This window comes from Neurospora hispaniola (genome assembly GCF_033458365.1).
Source record: "Neurospora hispaniola strain FGSC 10403 chromosome Unknown B0T23scaffold_13, whole genome shotgun sequence".
In the NCBI taxonomy this organism is placed as follows: Eukaryota; Fungi; Ascomycota; class Sordariomycetes; order Sordariales; family Sordariaceae; genus Neurospora; species Neurospora hispaniola.
The window spans coordinates 176267-199313 of record NW_026944418.1 but is presented as its reverse complement, the minus strand read 5'-3'; the positions used below and the strand labels follow the sequence as shown (position 1 = coordinate 199313).

The 23047-nt window shown below is 51.0% G+C and overlaps 7 protein-coding genes across 7 annotated transcripts; 4 read left to right on the top strand and 3 right to left on the bottom strand.

Annotated features, from left to right (window-relative positions):
* Window positions 1–919: 919 nt before the first annotated feature.
* B0T23DRAFT_416315 (uncharacterized protein) lies at window positions 920–1961 on the top strand (the record flags this gene model as incomplete). The annotated part of the gene is made up of 6 exons (XM_062839627.1): window positions 920–948; window positions 1039–1078; window positions 1116–1306; window positions 1382–1450; window positions 1548–1814; window positions 1844–1961. The coding sequence occupies 6 exons, from the start codon at window positions 920–922 to the stop codon at window positions 1959–1961; spliced, it is 714 nt and encodes a 237-aa protein (XP_062687882.1).
* A 2898-nt stretch (window positions 1962–4859) lies between these two features.
* Window positions 4860–7354, bottom strand: B0T23DRAFT_368106 (uncharacterized protein; the record flags this gene model as incomplete). Its single annotated transcript, XM_062836434.1, has 2 exons — window positions 6880–7354; window positions 4860–6826 (listed from the first exon to the last, which is right to left on the bottom strand). Exons 1-2 carry the CDS (start codon window positions 6968–6970, stop codon window positions 4860–4862), a joined length of 2058 nt encoding a protein of 685 aa, XP_062687881.1. The 5' UTR covers window positions 6971–7354.
* Window positions 7355–7702: 348 nt separating this feature from the next.
* On the bottom strand, window positions 7703–10142 carry B0T23DRAFT_55308 (uncharacterized protein). Its single transcript, XM_062841445.1, has 2 exons — window positions 9691–10142; window positions 7703–9605 (listed from the first exon to the last, which is right to left on the bottom strand). Exons 1-2 carry the CDS (start codon window positions 9900–9902, stop codon window positions 7925–7927), a joined length of 1893 nt encoding a protein of 630 aa, XP_062687880.1. The 5' UTR covers window positions 9903–10142; the 3' UTR covers window positions 7703–7924.
* Window positions 10143–10382: 240 nt separating this feature from the next.
* Window positions 10383–12072, bottom strand: B0T23DRAFT_327806 (uncharacterized protein; the record flags this gene model as incomplete). Its single annotated transcript, XM_062835646.1, has 2 exons — window positions 10383–11658; window positions 11723–12072. The coding sequence occupies 2 exons, from the start codon at window positions 12070–12072 to the stop codon at window positions 10383–10385; spliced, it is 1626 nt and encodes a 541-aa protein (XP_062687879.1).
* A 231-nt stretch (window positions 12073–12303) lies between these two features.
* On the top strand, window positions 12304–14112 carry B0T23DRAFT_55292 (XAP5, circadian clock regulator-domain-containing protein). The gene is made up of 2 exons (XM_062841444.1): window positions 12304–13501; window positions 13673–14112. Exons 1-2 carry the CDS (start codon window positions 12476–12478, stop codon window positions 14027–14029), a joined length of 1383 nt encoding a protein of 460 aa, XP_062687878.1. The 5' UTR covers window positions 12304–12475; the 3' UTR covers window positions 14030–14112.
* Window positions 14113–15234: 1122 nt separating this feature from the next.
* Window positions 15235–15773, top strand: B0T23DRAFT_55287 (uncharacterized protein). The gene has a single exon (XM_062841443.1). The coding sequence runs from the start codon at window positions 15376–15378 to the stop codon at window positions 15646–15648; it is 273 nt and encodes a 90-aa protein (XP_062687877.1). The 5' UTR covers window positions 15235–15375; the 3' UTR covers window positions 15649–15773.
* A 2987-nt stretch (window positions 15774–18760) lies between these two features.
* Window positions 18761–21994, top strand: B0T23DRAFT_400311 (uncharacterized protein; the record flags this gene model as incomplete). Its single annotated transcript, XM_062838476.1, has 10 exons — window positions 18761–18843; window positions 18884–19469; window positions 19522–19843; window positions 20068–20183; window positions 20248–20454; window positions 20503–20597; window positions 21169–21299; window positions 21623–21676; window positions 21780–21820; window positions 21920–21994. 10 exons carry the CDS (start codon window positions 18761–18763, stop codon window positions 21992–21994), a joined length of 1710 nt encoding a protein of 569 aa, XP_062687876.1.
* Between the last annotated feature and the right edge of the window lie 1053 nt (window positions 21995–23047).

Below are 23047 nucleotides of genomic sequence, written 5' to 3'. Positions count from 1 at the left end.
TGCCCAGTACTTCTGTTCTTAGATAATCTTGTTTTCCTCCGATAGGCGCAGGATGCCGGTTGCTCATTCCGTCATGGCTGGAAGAGAAACCTCAAGGGAAGGAAACCTGTCAGATAGCCTGGGGCACTCAGTCTTTTCTCTCCCCTCCACTTCGAGACCACAAACTTCGACACCAAATGGCAGCGGTGGCCAACTGACGCCTGTTCCCCAGGACATCTCTATCAAATGTATCCTTGTTGCCCGGCTCTCTCACAAGCTTTTCTACCTAGCCTTGGATCCTAGAATATTGTCCTTTCTTCTCCTCCCCGCCAGTTCCCCGATGTCTTCTTTTCTCTCTTTTTCCGGGCAAAGTCAACTCTGACTTTTGCACATCTTCCCGTCCACGCCTGGAACGACACAGCGAGATACAGCTAGCTGTCCTACGACGTCTGTCGCCGTGATACCTGAGGATAAGACCTTGCTAGGAGGCCGAGAACTCAATTTCAACCTCAACCTTCTGCTATACAGTTACTTGGTCAGCGCCCAGTCGTTTCGCTTCCGCGAGGCGTCGAGGGCAGAGCAACTTATCTACTGGCTGGCCTAGGAGTAGCAGCGACATGGAAACAACCATTACTTCACCCCAGATCAAACTATCCCACGCAAGCCAGCCACCCAATTGCCGCCACGCGTGCAACTCATTAATGATCTCCATGTCGCTCGCCCGCTTTTCGCAATATACTTTGAATTCGAAGCGTACTCCTTCTCTGGTTTTGGAAAGAAGTTCCACTTGAGCACGAAGTTACAACAGCACAGCTCCACGATGAACGTTCCGCCGGCGTTCAATCAACTATCGTTCCCGTTCCAGTTTCCGAGCCGTCGTGGTCGCGTCGCCAAACCCTGGAATTGAGTTCCAAAGGCCTATCTTCCAGTCTTAAAGGCCATGAAGGAGACGACGAAAGGCATTAGAGGGTAGCCATCAGAGTCTTCTGTGGCGTCACGAAACCTTACCATCATCCCATATCGCTTTGAACGGAGACCAATTCTCTTTTCAAATGGTAGTACCTTGGCGGAAGAAAGGAAGAGGACCGAGAGCACATTTGTGTGGGGGAACGTGTTTCGCCTCTCCGATGCGAAAGCGGTTTTTCCTCGCGGCCGTTATTAGTCTCTTTACCCGGTGGAGTGGTAATGCCCTCCTCAGCTTCTACACTGGCAAGATCTTGGCGACTGTCGGCATCACTAACCCCCACACGGTGCAAATGATCATTTTCGGCTGGACCTGCTGGGGCCTCGTGGCCGGGACGAGCGTGGCCACCCTCATCAGCCCAAGGTGTCCTCGCAGGACCATATTCCTGATGGGCACCATTGGGACGGAATTGGTATATATAGTATAGACCGTTGCCAGCTCAAAGGTAGAGATAGGGTCTCCCAAAGCCGTCATCCCGGTATTGGTGTTTATGTTCCTCTATACGCCGTAAGTTCCAATGTTTTCCCACAGCATCATCCATTCGCTTCTTGCTCTGGTTCGCCTTGGTCTCCCTGTCAGAAGTTAACCCTTGTGTTGTGTACAGATTCTACGTTTTAGGCTGGGGCTCTCTCACCTACACCTACCTCTCCGAACTCTTCCCCTACTACCAACGCTCCCAAGGCATTGCAGTAGAGCAATTCACCGTACGCATTGCCTCTTTCATCGGTTCTTACGTAAACCCCATTGCCCTCTTCAATATCGGGTGGAAGTATTACATAGTATACTATGTCTGGATTGCTATCGAAGCACTTACAGTATACTTTTTCTTTCCCGAGACTAAAGACCGCACCCTCGAGGAGCTGGCGTTTATGTGGGAGGGTGATTTTGGAACAAGGTTAGGGAGAGGATGGACGAGGTAATGGGTTATCAACCGCATGAACTAGGCCCAATTCCGGAGGAGGAGGAGAATCGGGAACCTGTGGTAAACGAGAGGGTGGTGAATACTGTCACTCCTTAGATCCTAAAAATGCACATGGTTATCCAGCATCGTTTTTAGCATAGCTACCTACTATGACCCCTATCACTACTGAACATTCCTTTACCTACCTCTACCTAATATCAAAACTTGACCGCCCCGCACCGTACTTCCTCCTCAATAGTAGGTATAATGAAATAAGTTCTTCGCCTTCGCCTTCGTCCTAAGTTCCTGGCAGAGTGAGTCCATTCTCTACATTCTCCTCCTCCTCCATCTCAAACAAAACTGTTTTAACCTTTGACATTTCGCTATATACTTACTCTTACTATACCTTCGCGCGTTGACATTACTCCTTCAAACTTGAGTTTTATCCAATTCCTACATAGCGATATTCCAAGCGGCCTAACTCCAGCTGATAATGTCTTTTTAATTTTCCTCTCAAGTGAGCCGTGCAAAGACCTCCCTGTTCGTTTTACCTACCGTTTTTCTTTTCACGCACCTGCAGGACGTGGTGGCAACCGTCTTTCCTTCCGTCCTCGGACATAACTCTCAGCCAACCCTCGCCTTTTTTTTTTTTCCTCTTCCTCTTCGCTAACCTTCCCTTGCACCTAGACCGACCACCAAGGCGACATTCTTCACGACTTGCGAGATGGCAACTCTCGCAAGATCAGGTTCCTTGGCAATGCCGGAAATCGCCCACCCTACGTCGGCCACCCGAAGTGACAATCCGCCGTCGCCTATTCCCTTCCCCCCGTCCGTCGCCGCCTAAGCGTTTAGCGGGCCGCTAACAATTCCTCGATCAGCGCCGGCGCCGTCAATTCGTACAGCCACTCCCGGATTGTTCTTCAGGCAGGAGTATTCTGACGACGAGACATTGAGCTGTACAACGCAGTACTCGGTGAAGATCTCCTCCCGCCTGAGGACTGGCCTGCGACCAACCAGCCAGACAGAATGACTTGGCACGAATGTGCGTTACCTAGGCATGGCAAAATCTGTGGCACACAGCCAATGTCGAGGGTTGTTGGCTGGATGGGAATCAGCGTGTGCGCTGGCTTAGGTAACCTGGCTAGGTACTAAGAGCACACGGGGATCAGATCTACATCCCTCCAGTCCCTCCTTCTGCCCAAATCGTGGTTGGTGACGAAGCGGAATCCGTCTAGTCCCTCGTTGGCGTTGGCAAGGAAGGCAGAGGAAGCTTTCCTGTCAATGACAAGATGGTGGTCTGGTGTCTGCCGATATACCACGAAGGACAGAGACACTTCTCCCTTGCAGTTTTTGACCAGCTGGAGTCCAGTCCTTAATAATGGTATCACTAAAACGCCCGCCTAAAGGAGATATGGTGTATTATTCTTGACTAGGTACCTACCTATGATTGGATTACGGCCTTTTGTTAGATGTATAGAGGTAGGTACCTAGGTAACTGGGTACTGCTCGCATGTGTAGGTACCCCTAGGGAGGATATTTATAAGTATGACTGGATCGTCTCGTCACTCGAACGGACCAGACTTAGACTTCGGTTGTGTCTAACTGGCCTGGTAGGTACCTAGGTACCTAGGTAGTGATAGTAATGACGAAACTATGGTAGGCTGTGGAATACCTACCTACCTACCTACCTACCTACCTACCTAGTCTTTTGTTGTCGTTGTCCGAAGCGGTTTGGTACCTTACTATCTAGAGGTAATGGTCGGATTTGTGTAAAGAAAGTTTTTTTTTTTTTTTTCTTTTTTTTTTTTTTTTTTTTTTTTTTTTTGGTAGTTGAATGTGATAGGTAAGGTACCTACATAGGTAAGTAGCGTTGAACGCACGGGGCCGGGCCGATGATCGAATTGGCGTGTTGGTAGGTAGTTTTCCACTACGTAGAGACTTATGTACATTAATGCCAAAAGAAAGAAAGGAAAAAAAAGAGAAGAAAAAATAGAACAAGAAGAAGAAAGAAAACGCGGTATGGTTATAACCTCCTATTATTGGTTAGGTACCTACTATTATTGGAGTCTACCTACTATACCTAATCGTAGTAGACTTGATAATGGACTTGATTGTGTGAAAGTTATTGATTAGTTCGTGTTTTGGGCTTCATTCTAGTAGCTACCTACCTAATATAAGTTGAGTCCAGCTTTTAAACCTACCTAGGTAAGTAGACTTGGTGGTGTATGTCGGGTGCAAGTTCCTGCCCGAATTTGCCCATTTCTGACTTGACTATTTCCACCCTTCACAATGTACCTACCTACTTGGATCTTTAAAATAGATAACGGGGAAATTGACTATGGCAGGAATGATTGCTGTAACGTGATGGTTGGAGTGTTGGCTAGCTTGGCTCGGTCTCGTTTCTTGGCAGGCAGATGTTCTATAGACTTTAACGAGCGGTATGTATCAGACTGGTCTACCCGACCAGTTACCTACCACCTAGTTGATCGCCTGCTAAGTAAAGGTGTTGATAAGTTTCCATATTGTGGACGAGACGGTTGATTTCTACCTAGGTAGAGACTATCAAGTGAGATGAGAGCCAAAACTAGAAGTGATCTATTCCTAGATGGCTGAACAAATATCCGAAAAGACTGACGTTGAAAAATGTTTTCTTTTTTTGTACTTGCCATATTAAGCCGTCTCTTTACTCTCTACCTATGTATCTCTCTGGGTTGCTGGCGCATCTATGCAGCAAGGTAAATGAAAAACTTACGAGGAAGATAATATGCTATATCGAGCGGCCAGTTAGCACATTATGTCTAGCTTCATTACTTTTTTGCAGCGGGCGAGTGTGTTGGAGAGGAGATTACCGTATAGTCATAAATTGTATCGTTGAGAACATAACTCGTGGCCCTTCAGGAGTATTCTTAGTAACCTAGGCAGCACCATAACCTAACACTTCCTTTTTGGATAACATGGATGATGGAACTGTAGGTATCCATCATCTCCGTACCAGCAGAGATGGAACATGGAGCCTCACTTCCCATCACTACTGCTACTGCTACTACTGCTGCTGCTTTGACCGCCATCACCATCTCCAGCAATCTGAGTGGCCTGACTGTCAACCACCTGACTCTCAACCTCCTGATTCTCGTTCTTCACAGCCTCCTTCCCCTTCCCCTCTCTCTCCTTCTGCATCATCCCCATCAATTCCCCCAACAACCCCTTGAGCTCCTTCACCTCCTCCCTCAACTTCCCAATTTCCATCTCTTCATTCTCCTCCTCCTCATCCACCTCTCCTTCTTGCATCTTGACCAACTGGCTCTTCGCATTCTCGACCCTCCTCGCCCATCCATCCGCCTCAAAATCAAGGTCTCCCATTCTCTGCTCCCACTCCTCAACCGAATCATCATCCCCGTCTCCACGGGCTCGGTTGGCCCTAATTTCTTGCGCGGTCTTGACTTCGATGAAGGCGCTGACCAGCAAGAGGGGGGAGTAGATAGTAGCCATGCACCAATCGTTGATCTTTTCATAAGTAGTCTTGTTCATCCACCACTCCAGTGGCAGAGCCAACAAAAAGATCTCGATGAGGTTAAACGGCGGGATGAACACGTTCTCGTCGGGTGCTCTCACGAATTGCATTGTCTTTTGCGCAAACATGCCGAGGTACTCGTCGTTGGCGTTGTCGTAGATGTCTTCGTAGGCCGAGTTGTAGAGGGCGATGAGGATGTTGAGCAGGATAACCATCACTACAAAAGTGAAGCAGTAGTACAAAAGTAGACCAAAGGGGTGGTTGAACTTTTCGAAGCCGCTGAAATCGGGCGACTGCATCAAGGCGTTGGCCATGGATTGCACAATGAACATGGTGTCTTCGACGACTTGGTCGTCTGCTTGGTCGAGACCGAGAAAGGCTTGGAGGAAACCGACGATGATGACCAGAAGTAAAGCGAAGAAGATGATGGATTCCTTCATCATGACTTTGAGGACGACCAGCATGGCGCCGAAGAAGCGGAAGGAGTCGAGATATAGCAAAATGCGCAGCCAGAACATGGGGGCGGAAACGGCGAGGAAGTTGTAGGATAGGATGTTGTAGTGTTGCCGCCAGTCGACGTCGGAGCTGTCGTGGGAGAAGGCGATGACGCGGAAGACTAGAGACGTGGTTAAAAGACCGTAGAGAATGCTGTTGAAGGCGGACCAAAAGCCGATGATGGCGGGCCCGGCTTTCCAAACCTTGGCGAACTCGTCGCACATGAAACCGAGGGTGAAGGCGTACAAAAGACCCTCAACCACATCAAGGTGGCCGCCGGGATTGACGCTATTCATGGCAAGAGTGTAGAGAACGAGATAGACGAAGCTGATGAGCATCTGCGTCCAGTTTTGGTACATGGGTGCGCGCATGCGATCCGGGTCCAAGTGCGACCAGAAGGAGGTGTTGTCCTTGTCGCGGTATTCGACAAAGGTTGACGGGTCGTTCTCATCTTGGACCAACCAGCCGCGCCAGAGGTAGTTGATACACTTTTGGTAGCCCGAAGAGCCGATCACCCTGAGGGCATGCAAGTCGACAGCCTTTTCGATCACGTTGGACGGCTTGGTAGGTTTGTTATCGATCATGATGGAGTAGCGCTTCAACAGGACCTCGTGAAGCAAGAAGTTGGTGTCCTCCTCCGTCTCGATGATTTGTTTGGCGATAACCTCGCAAGCTACGGCGCGGAGGGCGTGTAGGTCGGCATCCCAGAGTTCGACTTGAGCTTGATGTTTCCACCAGCGCTTGTTGACGAGCAAGCAGTAGACGACACATGATCGGTGCTCTTTACCGCCGGCTTCCTTGGCTGCCTTGAGCACCTTCTTCGTGATGATCTTACTAGTCGGAGAGGTGATTTTCTCAACGGGGAGCTCGATGGGAACGCATTTCTCGATGAGGTGACGGATGCGGAGGGCGATTTCGGTCACGGTTTCGGCGGGGATGGCGGAGACGTAAAAGTCGTCACGGTAGCTGGGAAGGACTGCGATTGTTAGCGTGGAGTTGCCTTCAGCAAGAGGAGAGGGGGATTCGTACGTTGTCGGCGATGTTCGTGCCACCAATGGTCGTGTCGATGGGGTGGACGGTCCAAGCCCAAGAGGCGCGAGAAGGCCCCGAATCTTGCCATGCTGCCCTGTGTCTGTGGAATCCGACGATAGGTACTGTGGTCGTCTGCGCGTGTTGCGTCGAGATCAAGGTTAATGTATGTCGCTGCGATGTAGAAGCAGAGGCGCGTGAAACAGGACGAGGAGGCACTCCAAAAGAGAGAAGGGCAAGAAAAGATGAAGATGGCTGTCGTCAAAACAAGGAAGCGACACAGCTGCAACCTTGTCGGAGCTTTCCCGTTCAACGAGTGGTCAGGGTCGCCAGAGCAAGCAAATAGCAGCGACGGTTAATTGGCTTTGGGATTCCATGGTCAAGGACGGCGAGAGGGGAAGGGAAACTTGAAGGGCACGACGAGCGAGGGGGGACCTAGGAGGGGAGGGGTTGGTGGAAGGGAAAGCATGGAAGCTGAAACCAGAAGCTTGTCCGAACAAGGAACAGAGTCTTGAAGATGACGTTGAGCTGCCAAGTTATTGGATTCCGCTTCCGATTAAACAAATTTCTGTCTTGAAGAAGTGTGTTTCTGTTAGTGCACGTCCTCCAATACCCAGCACTCCATCCCGCGCTTCGGGACGAGCCATGCAGCACGTTAGCGGCGGAGTCACAGCGCCAAGTAGTGTAGGAGATAAGGCCTGTAGAGGTCTAGAACACCGCTGGAGCTCGCACATGCATAGCGTCACATTCAGCACATCAGAGTATTGGGCTTGGCATTCAGACGACGTCCTCTTCTTCTTGCTTCATTTCCATCAACCAAAAACTTGGGTCTACTCAATGGCCATACTAATACCAAACACGATTCAATCTATCCAATGATTTCTTCTGTACTAACCATACTCCAACATCACCCTGACCTCGTACTCCATAACGCCCCAATATCCCCGTCCCCCTCGCTCCCGACCCCGACTTGCTCTTGATGCCCATAACAAAGCCATTATTTCGCTAATCTTCCAACAACACACTGAGCCTAGTACAACCACCATCAAACCCTCCTCCTCTTATCTCTCTTCCCATACGTCTTCGTATTCCCGCTCCCTTTTGGTTTTCCCCTCTTGGCTCTACCTAGTGTCTTCTTCGTCTTCTCCTTTCCTTCAGACTCCCGATCCTCTTCTGTTTTCTTTCTCCTCTTGTTGCTTCTTGACGCTTCTTCACCCTGTATGTCCTGCTCCTGCTCCTGCTCCTCCTTGTCCCTATTGTCTTGATTGTCCTGCACCTCTACGCCATTCCGAGCTTGACTGCGACGACGGCCCTGACTTCGTGTCACCATACCTATACTCTCGCCGACCTTACTTGACTCCCCGACCTCATCAACAGTATCAACTCTACCGCGACGACGGCTCTGACTCCGCGTCACCATACCATTGGCCTCTTCGAGATCCATGTTGCTTGCGGGTTTTACTGGCGCTGAACGTGGCTGGGATGCATCAGATCGACCAAACAGCCTTCTAGCGACGGGTTTTGGGTTTGACGTAGTGGAAACCCCCATGGATGGCATGGTCCGAGATGGACCGGGTTGAGCTGATGTATGACCGTGGGCACTGCTTTCCCCGCCACGAACTGCCTGACTAGAACCAAGCGCCGAAGAAGGGCTACTATTAAGCACCGTGTCTAAAAAGTCGGATCTCAGGTGTTGATGATGTTGCTGCGCGCGAGGACTAGCATACTGGGACCGAGGTCCAGCTTCTTGGGCTACTTGTCGGCTTGTTTGGTAGGCGGGCCTGTTGGTGGTGGTGGTGATGGCAGACATGACTGGAAAGCTGCTTAGGGGAGGGAGGGCTGAGACCTGAGCCCGAGCCCAAGCCTGCAGAGGGGGAAGTATTTCGTTACGAAGGTCCTCCGGGAGTACTCCAAGGAACTCTTGCAAGACCTCGGCGTTTCCGCTGCTTTCGCCGCCATGCCTTTGGAAAACCTGTTCACGCTCACGCCCACGCACCTGTGGCTGGGGTTGGGATCTCTGGGTGCCGGTATCCTTAGCCTTAGCCTTAGCCTGGGTATCGGCGATTACTTCGTTTCTGAGCTCTTCGGGGAGGGCTTCGCGATACTCGGTGTCGAAGCCTAGCTCAGCTGGCGGCGGAGGCTGGTGCGCGGGCCGTTGCATTCGTTGGACTTGGGAGCCTTGCGGCTGCGGCTGGGGAAGTTCGGGGTTGGGCACCTCGGTCTCGTTCGAATCGTCCATGATATCATCTGGCTGGTCCCGATCGCTGAGAGAGACCGTGCCCTCTTCTGCTTCATGGAGGTTGTTTGGGTCATCCAGGGCAGTCCCCTCTCCGGGCGAAACAGAGAGTGTAGGTGATCCCTCCCCAGATTGGTGTCCACCTTCGATGCTAGGCAGTATCGACGCATTATGCGGCTTGTGACTTGCAGACTGTATGTCGTTCCCGTCGCCATCGGCTGCTTCATTTGAGGAAACTGACTCAGCTTCGTCGTCGGCATCGTTATGATCGACCTCGCTATTGTGGTCATCATCGCCAACATCGTGTTCATCGCTATCATCGACCGCCTCGTCGTTTAAATTCGGGTCATAATCGTCGGAACTGAGATCATACGGATCCGAAGCATCGACTCGCACATCAGAGGCAGGCGTAGAACTTTGCTCGGATTCATCATCCCTTGATCCTATGAGCTCCCGGCAATGTTGCGGGCAGAACTTGACCACGCAATCGCTATGTAAATTGGACTGTCAGTCACTATACCTACCCACCCAGATGTCTTATCAGGTGTGGTGCTGCTGCTGAAGGAGGAACTCACCATCCCTTGCGCTGCCAAGTAAAGTAACCCTGTGACCAGTCGATGGGTATACCCCGGAGAAACGGTGGGAGTGCTCTGTGGGTATGGCCTGGTATCTCTGGCTCCTCCGAGGGGTTGTCGGTGTCGGTGTTGGATTCATAAATAGTGGCGTATCTCAACAGTACCGATGAGGGGATTGGAGATAAAAGTGGTGGGATTTTGAGGTTGGGCATTACGGTGTTGCTTTGTTGATGGCCATGGAATTGCTGCTCAGCGATACTCGGATTTTTGTTGATTGCGCATTTGACTATCGAATTCAATCATCATATTTCGGTCGAGTCCTGGATACCTGGATGGAGAATGGAGGAAGGCGCCATGGTTGTGAAAGGTGTGGGTTCCATCATCTTCCGTTGTTCTGTCATGAGCGACTGAGGATCTTGCCAAAAAGTTCTCGGGCGGATGAGGAAAGATAAGTGGAAAAGAAGTGACGGTCGTGGAGACCAAGTATGATCCTCAAGCCGGCGTAAGCATAGAATGAGATAGTGTGTTATCTCAATTGCTGCTATGATATGCGGTAAACTGCTAATGCATTAGTGTAGGGGATATTTGATCACGTTCGGTTTGTCGTAGTGATCTTGGCCAAGCAGGACAACCTTTGTCTCGAAACCAGTCCTAGAAAGATAGTTCGAACGTTTCTTCCGCCACATGCAAGGCTAGATATCCTTCAGCTTCCCCTGCAAATAACCCCAAAGACTCTCAAACAAGCCTTGATCATGTCCCTCCCTCCAAAGTAGCAGCACCTTCATCTCCCCATCTTTTCCAACCTCGATCACCACCTCAAATCCCAATTTACACTCCTCTTCTTCTCTTGTCCCATTTCCATCACCGTCCTCCTCCTTTTTCTTCCCCTCCTCTACCGCCTTCATCTCCCTCTCCCTCTTCCTCCTCCAAGCCCGACTCCAAACATTCGCCCTCGCCCTCCCCACCCCTCTCATCCTCTCCCCACTCCACTCCCAACTCATCAACTCCAACCCTTCCACCGTCTGCTTAACCCTCTCCACCACCTTTCCGACCTGCTCCCTACTGTCCTTCCACATTCCAACCTCCATACTCACCACCGGCGGCAACAGTTTCTTCCACACCCCACTTACCCCCCTTCCTTCTGCCTCTCCAGCTCTCATCCCCGCAAAACTCCATCCCACCACCCACCGCTTCGTCTGTTTACCCTGCACCAGCTCCGTCACCGCATAATTTTGTATCTTTTCCTTTCTTAGCCTCTCCACTACTGTTTCCAGGGAAGTTACCTTTCCGACCATGCTCGTGTACCACGTCACTTTTTCGCGGAGGACAAGCGACTCGTCGATCATTTTGAAAATATGCGCCACTTCCCCTCCTGCACAGACCATCTCGACGGGGGCGCCAGTGCATGCTGTTAGTGGTGGTCGACTCTTTTTGGCGGCGGAGGAGAGGAGGTCCGACGGGGAGGAGTAGAAGGGGGGGTTGCACATTGTGAAGTCTATTCTGTCGATTCCCCGTGTGGTGAGAATGGGGGAGTCGAAAGGGATCAGCGATTGGTCCGGGGTGCGATGCAAGAGGGTGATGCGGTCTTGTAAGTTGTTGAGGTGGATGTTGCGCTTGGCAAAAGAGAGGGAGTGGGCGTCGATGTCGGTTGCGATGAAGGACCAGGAGGGGTGTTGGACGCAGCCGAGGAGGGGGTAGATGGCTGAGGCGCCGGTGCCGATGTCGAGGCCGATGATGGAGCGGGAGGAATTGTTCTGATCAGGTAAGGAACTGAAATGGGGGTGGTAAGAAGAGGAGGACAGGAGGGAGGTGAGCCAGAGGATGTAGTTGTGTCGGTTGGGAACGGGGGGGCAGAGACGGTCGGAGGGAAGGTCAATTATCAGGCCGTAGTCGATTTTGAGAAGGGTTTTGGTTAGTTGCATTACTGCTGATGGGTCGTTGAAGTCGAGTTGGTTCTTGGAGTCGAGACTTTTGAGAGTGTGTTAGTGATGTGATCATGACGACGACGACGACAAGGTCAAAAACAGCTTACAAAGGAGCAAAGTCGGGATCCTTCTGACCAAGGTGTTTGAAACTGGGGTCTTTGGTGTAAAGCTTGCGAAAGTACTCGTCGGTCCATTTGCGTGGTTTGCCCCCCGTTGCTACTACGGCCTGTCCGGGTCCGGGTTCGGAAGGCGGGGCGCTCCGGGTGTTGTGGGGCCGATCGGACTCGGGGGTCGGCTTGGTGGCTTCTTGCGCCGGCTGCCCTTGGATATCTTCATTGTTTGTTTGTTTCTGTCGTTTGGCTTCGGGTTCGCGGACTGGACTGGCTAATCCTCCTTCTCCTGCCAAGTTGTGCTCATCGCCCGCTTCAACCACCGCTTTCCTCTTGTTGGTTTCCATGTTTGCTGCGCATGTTGAAAAGTTGATGAAAGGGTGAAGTTGAAGTTAGGTCAGCGGCGACGTCAACACGGGCTGCAAACAGTGACACCGGGTGCTGTAGCACACTGCAGCGCTGTGGCCGAGCGGTTATGGTGCTGGTAATGCCATGCACAGACCACCTCCTTGTTGCCTGCCGTGGACTGATTGACGTCGCAATCGGTGCTCAATTGCTGCTTCGAATTGTCACCAAAACAACAATCAATCTGTTCATCGTCAGTTTTCAAACCACTACGTCCGCTGTCCCTTTTGGCTATCCCGTTTCCCGACTCTGTACAGCTATCTTACTTCCGTTCCGACCGATACTACCTCCGATGCCCCAATCACCATCAAACTAAATTGAACCCAATCACTCCCCCATAGAAATATGTCCGACCAACAACAACAATCACAACCGGGCAGCGGTACCTCGACCCCGAACCCAGCTGCTTCATCCTCCTCCAACACGGCGACTCCCAACCCCCGCTTCGCCCCGCAAAACAAAACCGTCCAAGAGCGCGTCTCCTCCTCGACCGTAGGACTCGTCAACCTCGCCGACTTTCGCAAGCGACGCGCCGAAGTTCTCGAGCAACAACACCGCGAAGTTCGAGAGGCCGCGATTGCTGCTGCGCGAGGGGGTAGCAGCACAGCCACTCCCGTTCTCGACACAGACAACCCCAGCAGCGCGGCTGCGACGCCATTGGATCGATCGGCCACGGGGACGCCTGCGCCCGGGACAGACGCAGAGAACGGGACGACGACAGGCGGCGAGGGGAAGAGCGAAGGCGAAACCAAGAAGAAGACATCAACGGGGGAAAGAAAAGCAAAGAGGATAAAGACCAAGAAGGCTTTAGTAAGCTTTGGCGACGATGAAGAAGAGGGGGAGGAGGAGATGGTGATTGTGAATAAGAAGAAAGCAAAGACACCAGCAGCAGAAAAGGAGGATACACCGAACCCTGACGGCTCGATTAGCGAAGACAAGAAAGAGGACACAACAACGAGCACACCCAACCGCGAAAGTAGCGCCGACGCCGACGCCAGCGACAATGTTACCAAAAAGAAGAAAATCATCAACACCTCGGCCCCCATTATCCCGCGCGCCCTCACCAAAGCGGCTCTCCGTCGCGAAGCCGCCGAGCGCGAAGCCATCCGCAGAGAGTTCCTGGCTAAGCAAGCAGCCGTTAAGGCTTCCGAGATCGCGATCCCGTTCGTCTTTTACGATGGTACCAACATCCCCGGCGGCATGGTGCGCGTGAAGAAGGGCGACCATGCTTGGCTCTTTTTGGACAAGTCGAGGAAGGTGGGCGCCGAGAGGGGTGTAGGACAGGACAAGATTTTGAATGCGCGGAGGGCGTGGGCGAGGGTGTCAGTGGATGATTTGTTGTTGGTTAGGGGGAGTATTATCATTCCACATGTGAGTACACTCTTTTCTTTTTTTCTTTGCATGTGTGGGACAGGATAGACGGTTGTGAAGAGGATTGATTGCTTGCGCTATGATCTATGCTATCTACTCATGCCAAAAATGCAGAATGCTCGCTATCCATGCTTTCCTCTTTAAAAAAAAACAATGCTAACACCCCTCCAGCACTACGAATTCTACTTCTTCATCATCAACAAAACACTGGGCCCCGGAAACAAGCGGCTTTTCGACTACTCCGATGACGCCCCTTTTTCGTTGTCAGATCCCCAAACATCCCCAACAGCCGCCGATCCCGCGGCCCTCTCCACCCCATCAAGCCGACTCGCTGCCCTCCCGGATATCATGACCTTGGAGGGTGCAAACGACGACCCGACTTTCACCAAAGTCGTGGATCGGAGGTGGTACCAGCGCAACAAACACATCTATCCGGCGAGTACGTGGCAGGAGTTTGACCCGGAAAAGGATTATCAGAATGAGATTCGAAGGGATTTGGGCGGGAATGCGTTTTTCTTTTCGAGGTAGTCGGTCGGTAGAGGTAGTCTTTTGTCGCAAGCGGATACCGTGCTTGAGTAGAGAATCGAAGATGTTGGTTGGCCTTCAATTGGCTCGATGTTTCGTTTTGTCGCTTGATTGGTAATTCAATGCTTCCAACGATGCGGTGTCGTGTGTGTGTGTGTGTGTGTCTCTATGTATATGCCTCGAAAGGCGACGCGATTGCGATCGCGGAATGCGAATAGCAGGTATCATTGCGATGCTCGCGACGCATTCAACTCGGACCAGGGACAGTTCCAGCTGTTCATCGCTGTCCCTGCCTGCCTGCCTGCCTGCCCCAGCGACGTCGCGATCATCATCACCACCATACTTTTTGTTTAATCATTTGCTCAAAATCCCCTAAAAAAAGCAGCAAAATGTCAGCACTTTGTTTCCCTCTTCACTTTTCTCCCCCTTGTCAGTCCAGTATATCTCACCTCTTTTTTTTTTTGCATGTCCATTCACCCACTAACACCCATCACTGTCCCCGATGTCCCCGACGAATTTGAAAAAACCCAACTAAGCCCCCAAACCATCACCCCCAAAACAATCCACCCAGGCCACAGCAGGAAACACAACAAGTTGCCTCCCGGTCCCAAGATCCAGACGAAAAACTCGAATTCGATTTTCTTGCGGATCTGCCGCGCTTTTCGGGAGTCCCAGAAGATGGACCAGCTGAGCGTGGCGGTTTCCATGGTGATGGTTCTGACGAGAAAAAGGGTGCGGTAGAGGATGAGGTGGCAAAAGAGGAAGAGATTGAGAGAAAAGAGGTGGAGGGTTGAGAGGATGTGGACGAGGAGGAGGGTGAGGGTGCTGAAACAGAGAGAAAAGAGGAGGAGGTGCGTTTGGTAGAGGGTTTTGAAGGTGGTGGTGAGGAGGGGGATGATGTGTGCTAGGAATGGCGTTGTTGGTGGTGGCGCGGGATGTGTGGTTGTTGTTGTTGTTGTGGAAGCGGTAGAGATACTTCTTAAAGTGTCGTTGTCGTTTGGAGATACAAAAGTCGTAGCAGAATCGGAAGAGGTACCGACCAGTCTCGAATACCCAAGGAGCGCCATCCTCTCTTCTTCTTTTATTTCTTCGACTTGACTGCTGTAGCAACAATAGCAAATGCCAAATACCACCAAAAAGTGGGAAATGATGTAGATCGGCTCTCCCGTTGGGCGAGATCCCTGTCCGTCAATTCGGTCTAGCCCGTGAGTGAGCCCGCCGCCACTTTTGTTCTTCTTCTTCTTCTTCACCTCGTTACGAAGGCGGTGTTACTAGTGTAAAAAGATGATGCGGCTTGTTGGGGGAGCTGTCAGGGGTTCGTTACTGGCACAGCAGCACAGCTCGTGGGAATGAATGTCTGGTTGGTCGCCTGCCTTGGCCTGAATGCTGAATTGGGTGGGAGCGGTGATCTCATCCAAGCGGGTCTTGTGACGGTGTCCTGGGCAAGTAACAAGGAAGCCTCAGCGGTGTGGTCGATCCAGGGTTTATTTCTTTTTTTCTTTTCTTTTTCGTTTTTGTCGACTTGTTGTCCGAATTCGGTCAACCGAAGAAAAATCAGGGTTTCGAAAGAAAGGGTCTGTCTAATCTGGGGTTTGTCGTCAAGCGTCAAATGTTTTGCTTGAGTATTGTCCGTCGTCAGTCAGAAGGGTAGGGGTTTCAAAGGATGATGATGGAGCAGGGTCCGCAGGGTTTGATGTCTTTGTTGGTGGTTGATTTTTCGAGATGAAAGGGGATCAGATTCACACAACAAAATTGGGTTTGAGGAGGGAGGGGGCTTAATATCAACCTTTTTTAAGACTCGCTCCTCAAGATTCAAACCCAAGATCTATCTCTCATTCTCTGATTGTAACGCCGGCAATCTCTGTGGAATCTCTTCCCCCAACATCTGCACCTCGAGAGATTCGTATGCTTTCGTCTTCTTTCCTCCCCGCTCGCGAATGGAAGCGACATGGAACCAGATAGGGGTAGAGTGGGGCATTTGCAGGCATTGCAACGCTGTTTTTGCTTAGCTTGTTTTGGGGGAATGGGGATTGCCGAGAGGATGGAATGTCTTGGCGGCTTGTCTTTCTATACTACACTACACTTTATCACCCAGCCATTCTTTTTTTTTTTTGTTTTTTTTTTGTGACATGCTGTTTCCGTCAAGATGTCCCCTCTTCAGGAGAACTGATTATAACCGTTGGTTCCTGAACGTGGTAGGCACAGTCAGCAGCAGTTCGTCCAGTCGCAATGCTTGGCCAGGCACATTCCCCAAGACAGGGATTTGACAGGGCACTACTGGTCTGTGCGTGCCGCTGTTGCGCTACGCCATTCGACGGGACGAACACCACGACGTGCTGTGGACGCTCCCATGATGTGCCCGGGACCTGAAATGGTGGGGCGGGGACGGGGCGGGGACATGCCCCAAATCGTCATTTTTTTTTTTTTTTTTATTTCTCTGAAGGAGGGGTGCACAACATCACATCGACAGTACTGTAGCTGTTAATCATATGGTGATCATGCACGGCAGTTGATGATCGAGTATCACTGTCTGTCGCTGACTCGCATTCAAACTTGTCAAGTTTCCCATCTTCAATATGAGTGTATTTTATTGACATTCTTCTCATGGCTGCTCGGCACATGATCCCCCGATCTTCCTGCCCTCCGCCATCACAATCAACGACGTCATAAGGCCCCAGACACTCCACTGTTAGAAATCAGTGGAAACAGACACCCGACTGCTAACGCCGTAATCTTGCCAATGAAACATCGATACCATGACATGTTTGCCCCTCTGTGACGGGATAAAATCTTTTTGTCGCTTGGCCGTAGATCGATCGATCATCACGGGTTTTCAAGATGCTTAACCCCATGTTCCTCTCCTCAGTGAAGATTCTGTTGACTTTAATCAGCAAGGGTACCTGTCCAAAGCGTGCCGCCGAGTTCACAATGTGGTGTATCAAGACACAAGCATGCAGCACTTGTTTCGCGACATTGTTTGTTTCACGCTGTGTACATCATTCGTCTCAAATGTCTCAAACATTTCATGAACCTAACCGACACTCGGAGATAAATCCATCAAGGCAAGCACAACTTTATATTCTTACCGAAGCAGCATAGATGGCATTCGGATCTCCAGACCATTACAGGGCGGCCAAGCCGGCTTTGCGCTCGGAAATGTGGATCCCTTCTCGGGAAGCGACCGAAAGAAAAGTAGATTATTGCCGGAAGCTCTCCGGCAATCTTCCGAGATTGTGCACATGCGTCCCTCGGCCAGGCCATGATAACAACGCTGAAAAGGTTGGACAGTTTCAACCTTTCAGTTGATGATTCAAGTGATCAGATTCATCCAGTTGGCAACTTCTGAAGTGAGCAGGGCAATCATTCTTTGGCAAGGAAAACGAAATGAAACAGATCATGTCTACTTTCCTGTGGCTTACATAAGCAAGTTAACGACATCCCAATAAAGGCATCGCGGGGACACTCGCCGATTTCGCATTCATTGGTGGTCAAAGTTGAGAATCATTTGGATTCTGCTTGGGATACTTCAGGCGTCTTATGGGTAGTTCACCCACCCTTCGGACACCATTTCCCAAGTGGTGAGTGAACATGTCTTTTTCTGATGGACACAGGCAGTTGCAATCACAACGTTGTGACTGGTAACGGAGACATTCCTTACCATGAGCAGAGCCGGCAAACCTCAAGTCCAAGAGTTATCTTACCATGGCCAAAGTCCTTGGGAAGCCAAATCCGGCATCGTCAACATGGAGAACTTTGAGCCCAAAGCCATCGACATTCTCATCCGGTACATCCACATCGGCATCCGCAATATCCCCGCCCTATTGGCCTCGGATGTACCGTCTGGTTGTGCTGAAGGCTTTGTGTCATCGATGCTTACCGATCCAGTGGAAAAGGCCTGACTGGGTGCGTGAGATTGAGTCATTGCACCAAATATGACTGTAAGAAGGGAAGGATGCTTTAGGTATTAAAGGGGATGCTACGTCCAATAATGCTGTAGCTGTGTTCTGAAGCTTCTTGTGTCTGCCTTTGTCCTTTTGAGCCCAGAATAATGTTCTCATGGCTTTGCGGTTCACCGGCTACTTTGGACGGAAAATGAGGAAGGACCAAACAGGAAGAGCGAGCATGTTACGGGGGAACAGAGGAGCAAGGAGGACTATGAGATGCTAGGTAACGTCTAGAGCTTTCTTGTTTGAAAGTGAACACACGGCGAATAAAGAAAAAAAGGTAGAAACGCAACAAAGATTGCTTTCTCTTATAACTCACCCAGCTTGTGTTTCTGTTTCGACTGCTCAAGGGCAGGCGACCGTGGAAAGATTCAATAGCTGATTTGGACGGAGCCGGCGGACGATAGCAGGTGCTACGTACCTCTAGATACCTTCCTCTGTATAGTTTACGGGCGACACACGATGTACTCTACTTTAGGCACAGAAGGTTTACATGGGGAGAGGATATAAACTAGGGGAAGAAACGTTCAGAGGATGGAAGGTTCGGGTCGTCGTCCTATCTGATGACCCGGCAACGGAGAAAGAACGAACGGTGGGTGACGAGGGAGGACCGTTTGGCTATCTCTCACCAAGTCCCTCTTGGAAAAAGGTTGGGCTCTATATCAGTAGAGATGGTAATTTAGACGGAGGATCAGCAGCTGCCAGTTCAGGCTTAAATGATAGCAGCTGTCAGGTGATGAGCATGGAATTCGAGGGCAGGGACCGAGCCGCCAAGGAAAGAGACGAAAAAATGCAGGAAAATAAACAAGGTTTGGGAGGTGGACCGACACTAAAATGGAAGGAGCGTGACTGGAGGCCAGCGACTGAAGGAAGGTAAGTGCCGTTCGTACACTGTCTGCTGCGTCAAAAGCAGCAAAGGTTCAAGGTGTGACAAGGCTGAGAGTGGATCGCATAGGGACCGTCGAATCGCCAGGTCAGTTGCCCGGCGACCCTCAACGAAAGGTATTGATGGGACGAAAAACGGCGCGTCGACGCTGAGGATTCTGTCCCACGGCAGGCCGCCTACAATTACCCCACCGTATTTTTCAGGCCGGATGGGAAACTTCTCAGATTTCAACTGCATATGTTTCTATCTATACCCCTCTTTCTTCTTTTTGTTTGACAACCTCATCTTGGAGGCACGGGTTCAGCAAAACATCAGGACCGCCAAGAACTCCAAAATGGAACCAGATCTGTCCATGTCAACCGGCTTCCCCACCCCGGGAAGCTCTTCCCAGGAAGAGAGTTTTGACAATAAGGTTACCTCTAATGACGACATGATGGACTTCATGATTGGAGATGAGTTCGACCATTTCCTCGGAGACCTCGAGCTTCACAACGCGGGCTGTAACCATCCCGTTCAGAACCAAGGACAACCGGCATTTGAGCAGCTCCAGAACCAACAGATTCTTCAACAGCTTGTCGACCCAACCGCATTTCCGCAGCTCATGGAGCAACGGGTAATTCCACAGCCTGTGAACACAGCATTTGAACCAAGCTAATGTTGTTCAGGAATTAAATCAAGTCGCTCCTGACCAGGGTCAAGGCTCCCATCAGTTTGCCGCTGTTGACTATGCCCATGCGGGCAAGACCATCAGTGAAATGATGGCAGAGGAGGACAACAATACTTACCAGGGATACATTATATCCCATGAGCAAGCCGAACGCTTAGAAGCTGACTACATTCAGCTGGCGTCCACCCAGGTCGCCGCGACCATTCCAGCCGCGTCCTTGGCGGACCTGCCGGGTCCAGATGAGGAACGCCAGTGGCGCAAGGCGATTTTCGAAGCGATCCGGGATTTTCGAAACGTCGTCAACAAGCCGCGTAGGAAGGGTAAGTCATTTCTCATTGTGGCAAGTACACGCTGGGCTGGGAATAGACGTCATCTTTGATTGTCGATTTCCATATTTGCCCAAACCTCTCAGTCATTTCTCTTTCCGTCGCGTTGTAACAGGCGAGTGACCTTGACATGAGGCTCGGTTCTTCATCGTTGTGTACCTGCCGTATTCAAGACATGCTCGGTAGGTAGGTCATAGGCTAATTGTAAGTTACAACAGACACCAAGGACAAGAACGGCAATATTATTAAGACCGAGTGGATTGAGAATACTCACGTTCGCCGCGTCCGTGAGATGAAGGGCGCCGCGACTGAGCTCATGGGAGACAAGATCCTTGTAAGCCATCATTCCCGGAACCAATAATCAATCAGCAATTGAGGGCTAATATACAAGTTCATAGACACTGGCAATCAACGCCCACAAAGGCATCAGCGGGATCCCTCCCTGGGTCGATAAAAAGGCCTGGAAGTTAGAGAGCTTTCCCTCTTTCGACGAGAGGATGAAGTCCGTTCTTGAAGGTTTGCGCACAAACAAGAGCATCGCGCACTCCTTCATCCAGGTGGATCCCACCAAGAGATTCGTTGCCGGTCCTAAGGCCGAAGTCCGTGTAAGTATCATCTCTTTTTGAAAGTGAGGTACTGGGAGTCTAACCAAGGTAATGAACCAGGGAAAGCAGGGAAATATAGACGGGAACGAGAAGAGGGGTAACCTCATAAGTGAGGGTCGGGAGGCGAGGAAAAGCGAGGGGGGGTGAGTTCTTTTCCTCGAGCGCGCCTGGATATGTCCACGAAGACTTCGGAAAGCCATCATCCAAGGTTCGCCAAAGAGAGAGGATAGAGGGCTGAAGGGATTTGAAAACCGGGAAGCATGGATGAGACAGCGGCACGGAATTTGCATCGAGATTGCAGTTAGGGGAATTCTAGTTGCGTGTCTTTAAGAGTGGCGTTTGTCGGTCTTCCTGTAATGATACCATAACATATCAGCGCTGGAGTTCGGCTATCTACCTCTATAGATCATCAGGGCTTCTTACTATTCGTTGATACCATCATTGTGGCATATTACAGCGAACAACAAGTGACATCTCCCTACCTGCCTCTTGAATATGACAAGCGGCGTACCTACCTTTTCCCAACCTCCCTCAACTCCCTTTTATACAAACTCACCCAAAGAACCCCGTTAGAGCAATCCTGAAATCCCAGTCCGTAGTGGTGCGAAAAGCGCTCCTGGAATTTGGAGCACTTTCCAACTTTCGACGCCCGCATGGAAGCCATCCTCGAGGCGTTGCGTACAAACAAGAGTGTGCCGCACTCATATGTCCAAGTCGACCGGCCAGGAGGTTTGTTGCCGCTCCCATGCGGGAGGTCCGTGTCAAGCAGGATAACATGGATGGCAACGAAAAGAAGGGAGGTCTGATCGACGAGGGATGGCAGGCAAGGCAGAAGGAGCCTCAGGGTAACTGAGCTCTTGTATCATTCCTTGGCTGGGGAATTTATCTTGGCGAGCATATGCCCCTTGCATGTTCTCTGTGCATGTGGCCGCTTGCCCTGGAAGAACTGAGCAAGATGTCTGTGTCCGGGGTCCAAGGATCTTGTTCAGGGCCGCGGCAGCGGCGGCTGAATTTGGAACAGCTCGAATGCGTTTCCTCTTGCGGTTTCACCAAGCAGTAACCGCGTTGTCTCCGTGAAAAAGGAACTAGAAACACAAGCATTAGCGGTCGGTGTGCTGCATGTTGTGCTCTCTTCCCCAGCTGTCACACCTCCTTAATCTCCAGGTAGCGATGGCTATCATGATTCTCAACCTCGTTGTCCGTCAATCGGTCGTTGAGGAGGGTACGCCGCTGGCCGCATTCGGTGTCTTGTTTCATCCCAAGGTCTCGTACATCCTCCTTAATCGATCAAGCCGTTGAATTACATGTATAAGCCACATGTGTAGTTATCGCTGAATATGGAGTGCGACTCATGAAACCGGCGAAGGTATGAGAATGTAGCTATGTCAATGGCGACACTTTGTAGGGTCCATTGTGGTCCCTCGCATCAAGGGTTTTCGATAGCAGCGTGTAAACTGTCAACTAGCAAGGACAAGAAGAGAAGAAAGTTAGCCAACGTGACAAGAAGCTCGAGCAGCGTGAGCGAGTCCATGATATCTGAGTAAAGGGAAATGTCATGGAGAAGATGTGGGCTTGAATGGTAGGTATACAAGCATTGAGAGGATCGACGGGCGGAAGCCAGATACTTGTAGTTACCTCTCGGCAAAAGACTGAGTCGTGCTCCTCGTGACCAATAACCAACCTGTTGATTGCATTTACACTCATGTCAAGTACGCTTCTACATGATGCAGCCATCTTCTCGTGCGTCTCTGCACTGCCATCGATTTCAAGCTGCCATGCCGCAGAAGCTCATCTCCTTCCCACGGATGATTATTCTGGTCATATCTATTTCCGACCAAGCCAACTTGCTCGTTTGCGCCGTGGGTATGTTCTCTGTGCTGTTGCTCGTAGCAACGCATCGTTCTTATGACGCTGACACCCTCTCCTCAAACTCGTCCCCTGTCACTTGTCTGAATGATCGCGTTTCTTCTTATATAGCCGCTGCTGTACTCCTTTGCGCCCCTTGCATGTCCCGTGTTTGCTCGCGCCCTCTGTCGATTTTTACAGGCGTTCTCTTTTCCACAATCTTATCTTGTGCTTGGGCCGTCCGCCGTTGTCCATGCTCCCAATGTTCGTTCCACACAAGCGGACCAAACATGGATGAGAGGAGTGAATTGACCAATCACAGCAAGGTTTAAAACCGAGTTGGGAAGGTGGGCACAACACTAGTGCAGCCAGGAACAGACTCTATCTGGACGTTGTACGAATGTAGGATGTGGTCGATGGGCTCGACAGCATGGTTGCCAATATCGGGTTCACTCATGGCATGGCATGGGGGTGCCAGGATGCGGAATTCGGGTGAGAGTTTCGGACATGAGGAACGACGCGTTGCCGGTGCAGCGAATCGGTGGGCTGTGCTGTGCTGTGCTGTACATGGGCTCCCGAGGGCATGAGCTACGAGGAACGAACAAACTATGCGCAACGGACCGCTCCAGTCTCCTGGACCCTCATGACATTCGTTCGGGCTGGAGATCAATCGTCGGCAGGCGAGCGGGACTGTCTTGGCGGACCATAGACATCCAGTGTGGTTGGGATATGGTACCCTAGAGGCAGC

Bases quoted from the DNA above. Each gene is read 5' to 3' on its own strand.
- B0T23DRAFT_55308 (XM_062841445.1), bottom strand. From the start codon at position 9,902: ATGCCCAACCTCAAAATCCCACCACTTTTATCTCCAATCCCCTCATCG. The intron at 9,606-9,690 runs GTGAGTTCCTCC...CAATTTACATAG, and splicing joins ACTTGGCAGCGCAAGGGATG to CGATTGCGTGGTCAAGTTCT.
- B0T23DRAFT_55292 (XM_062841444.1), top strand. From the start codon at position 12,476: ATGTCCGACCAACAACAACAATCACAACCGGGCAGCGGTACCTCGACC. The intron at 13,502-13,672 runs GTGAGTACACTC...ACACCCCTCCAG, and splicing joins GGAGTATTATCATTCCACAT to CACTACGAATTCTACTTCTT.
- B0T23DRAFT_55287 (XM_062841443.1), top strand. From the start codon at position 15,376: ATGAATGTCTGGTTGGTCGCCTGCCTTGGCCTGAATGCTGAATTGGGT.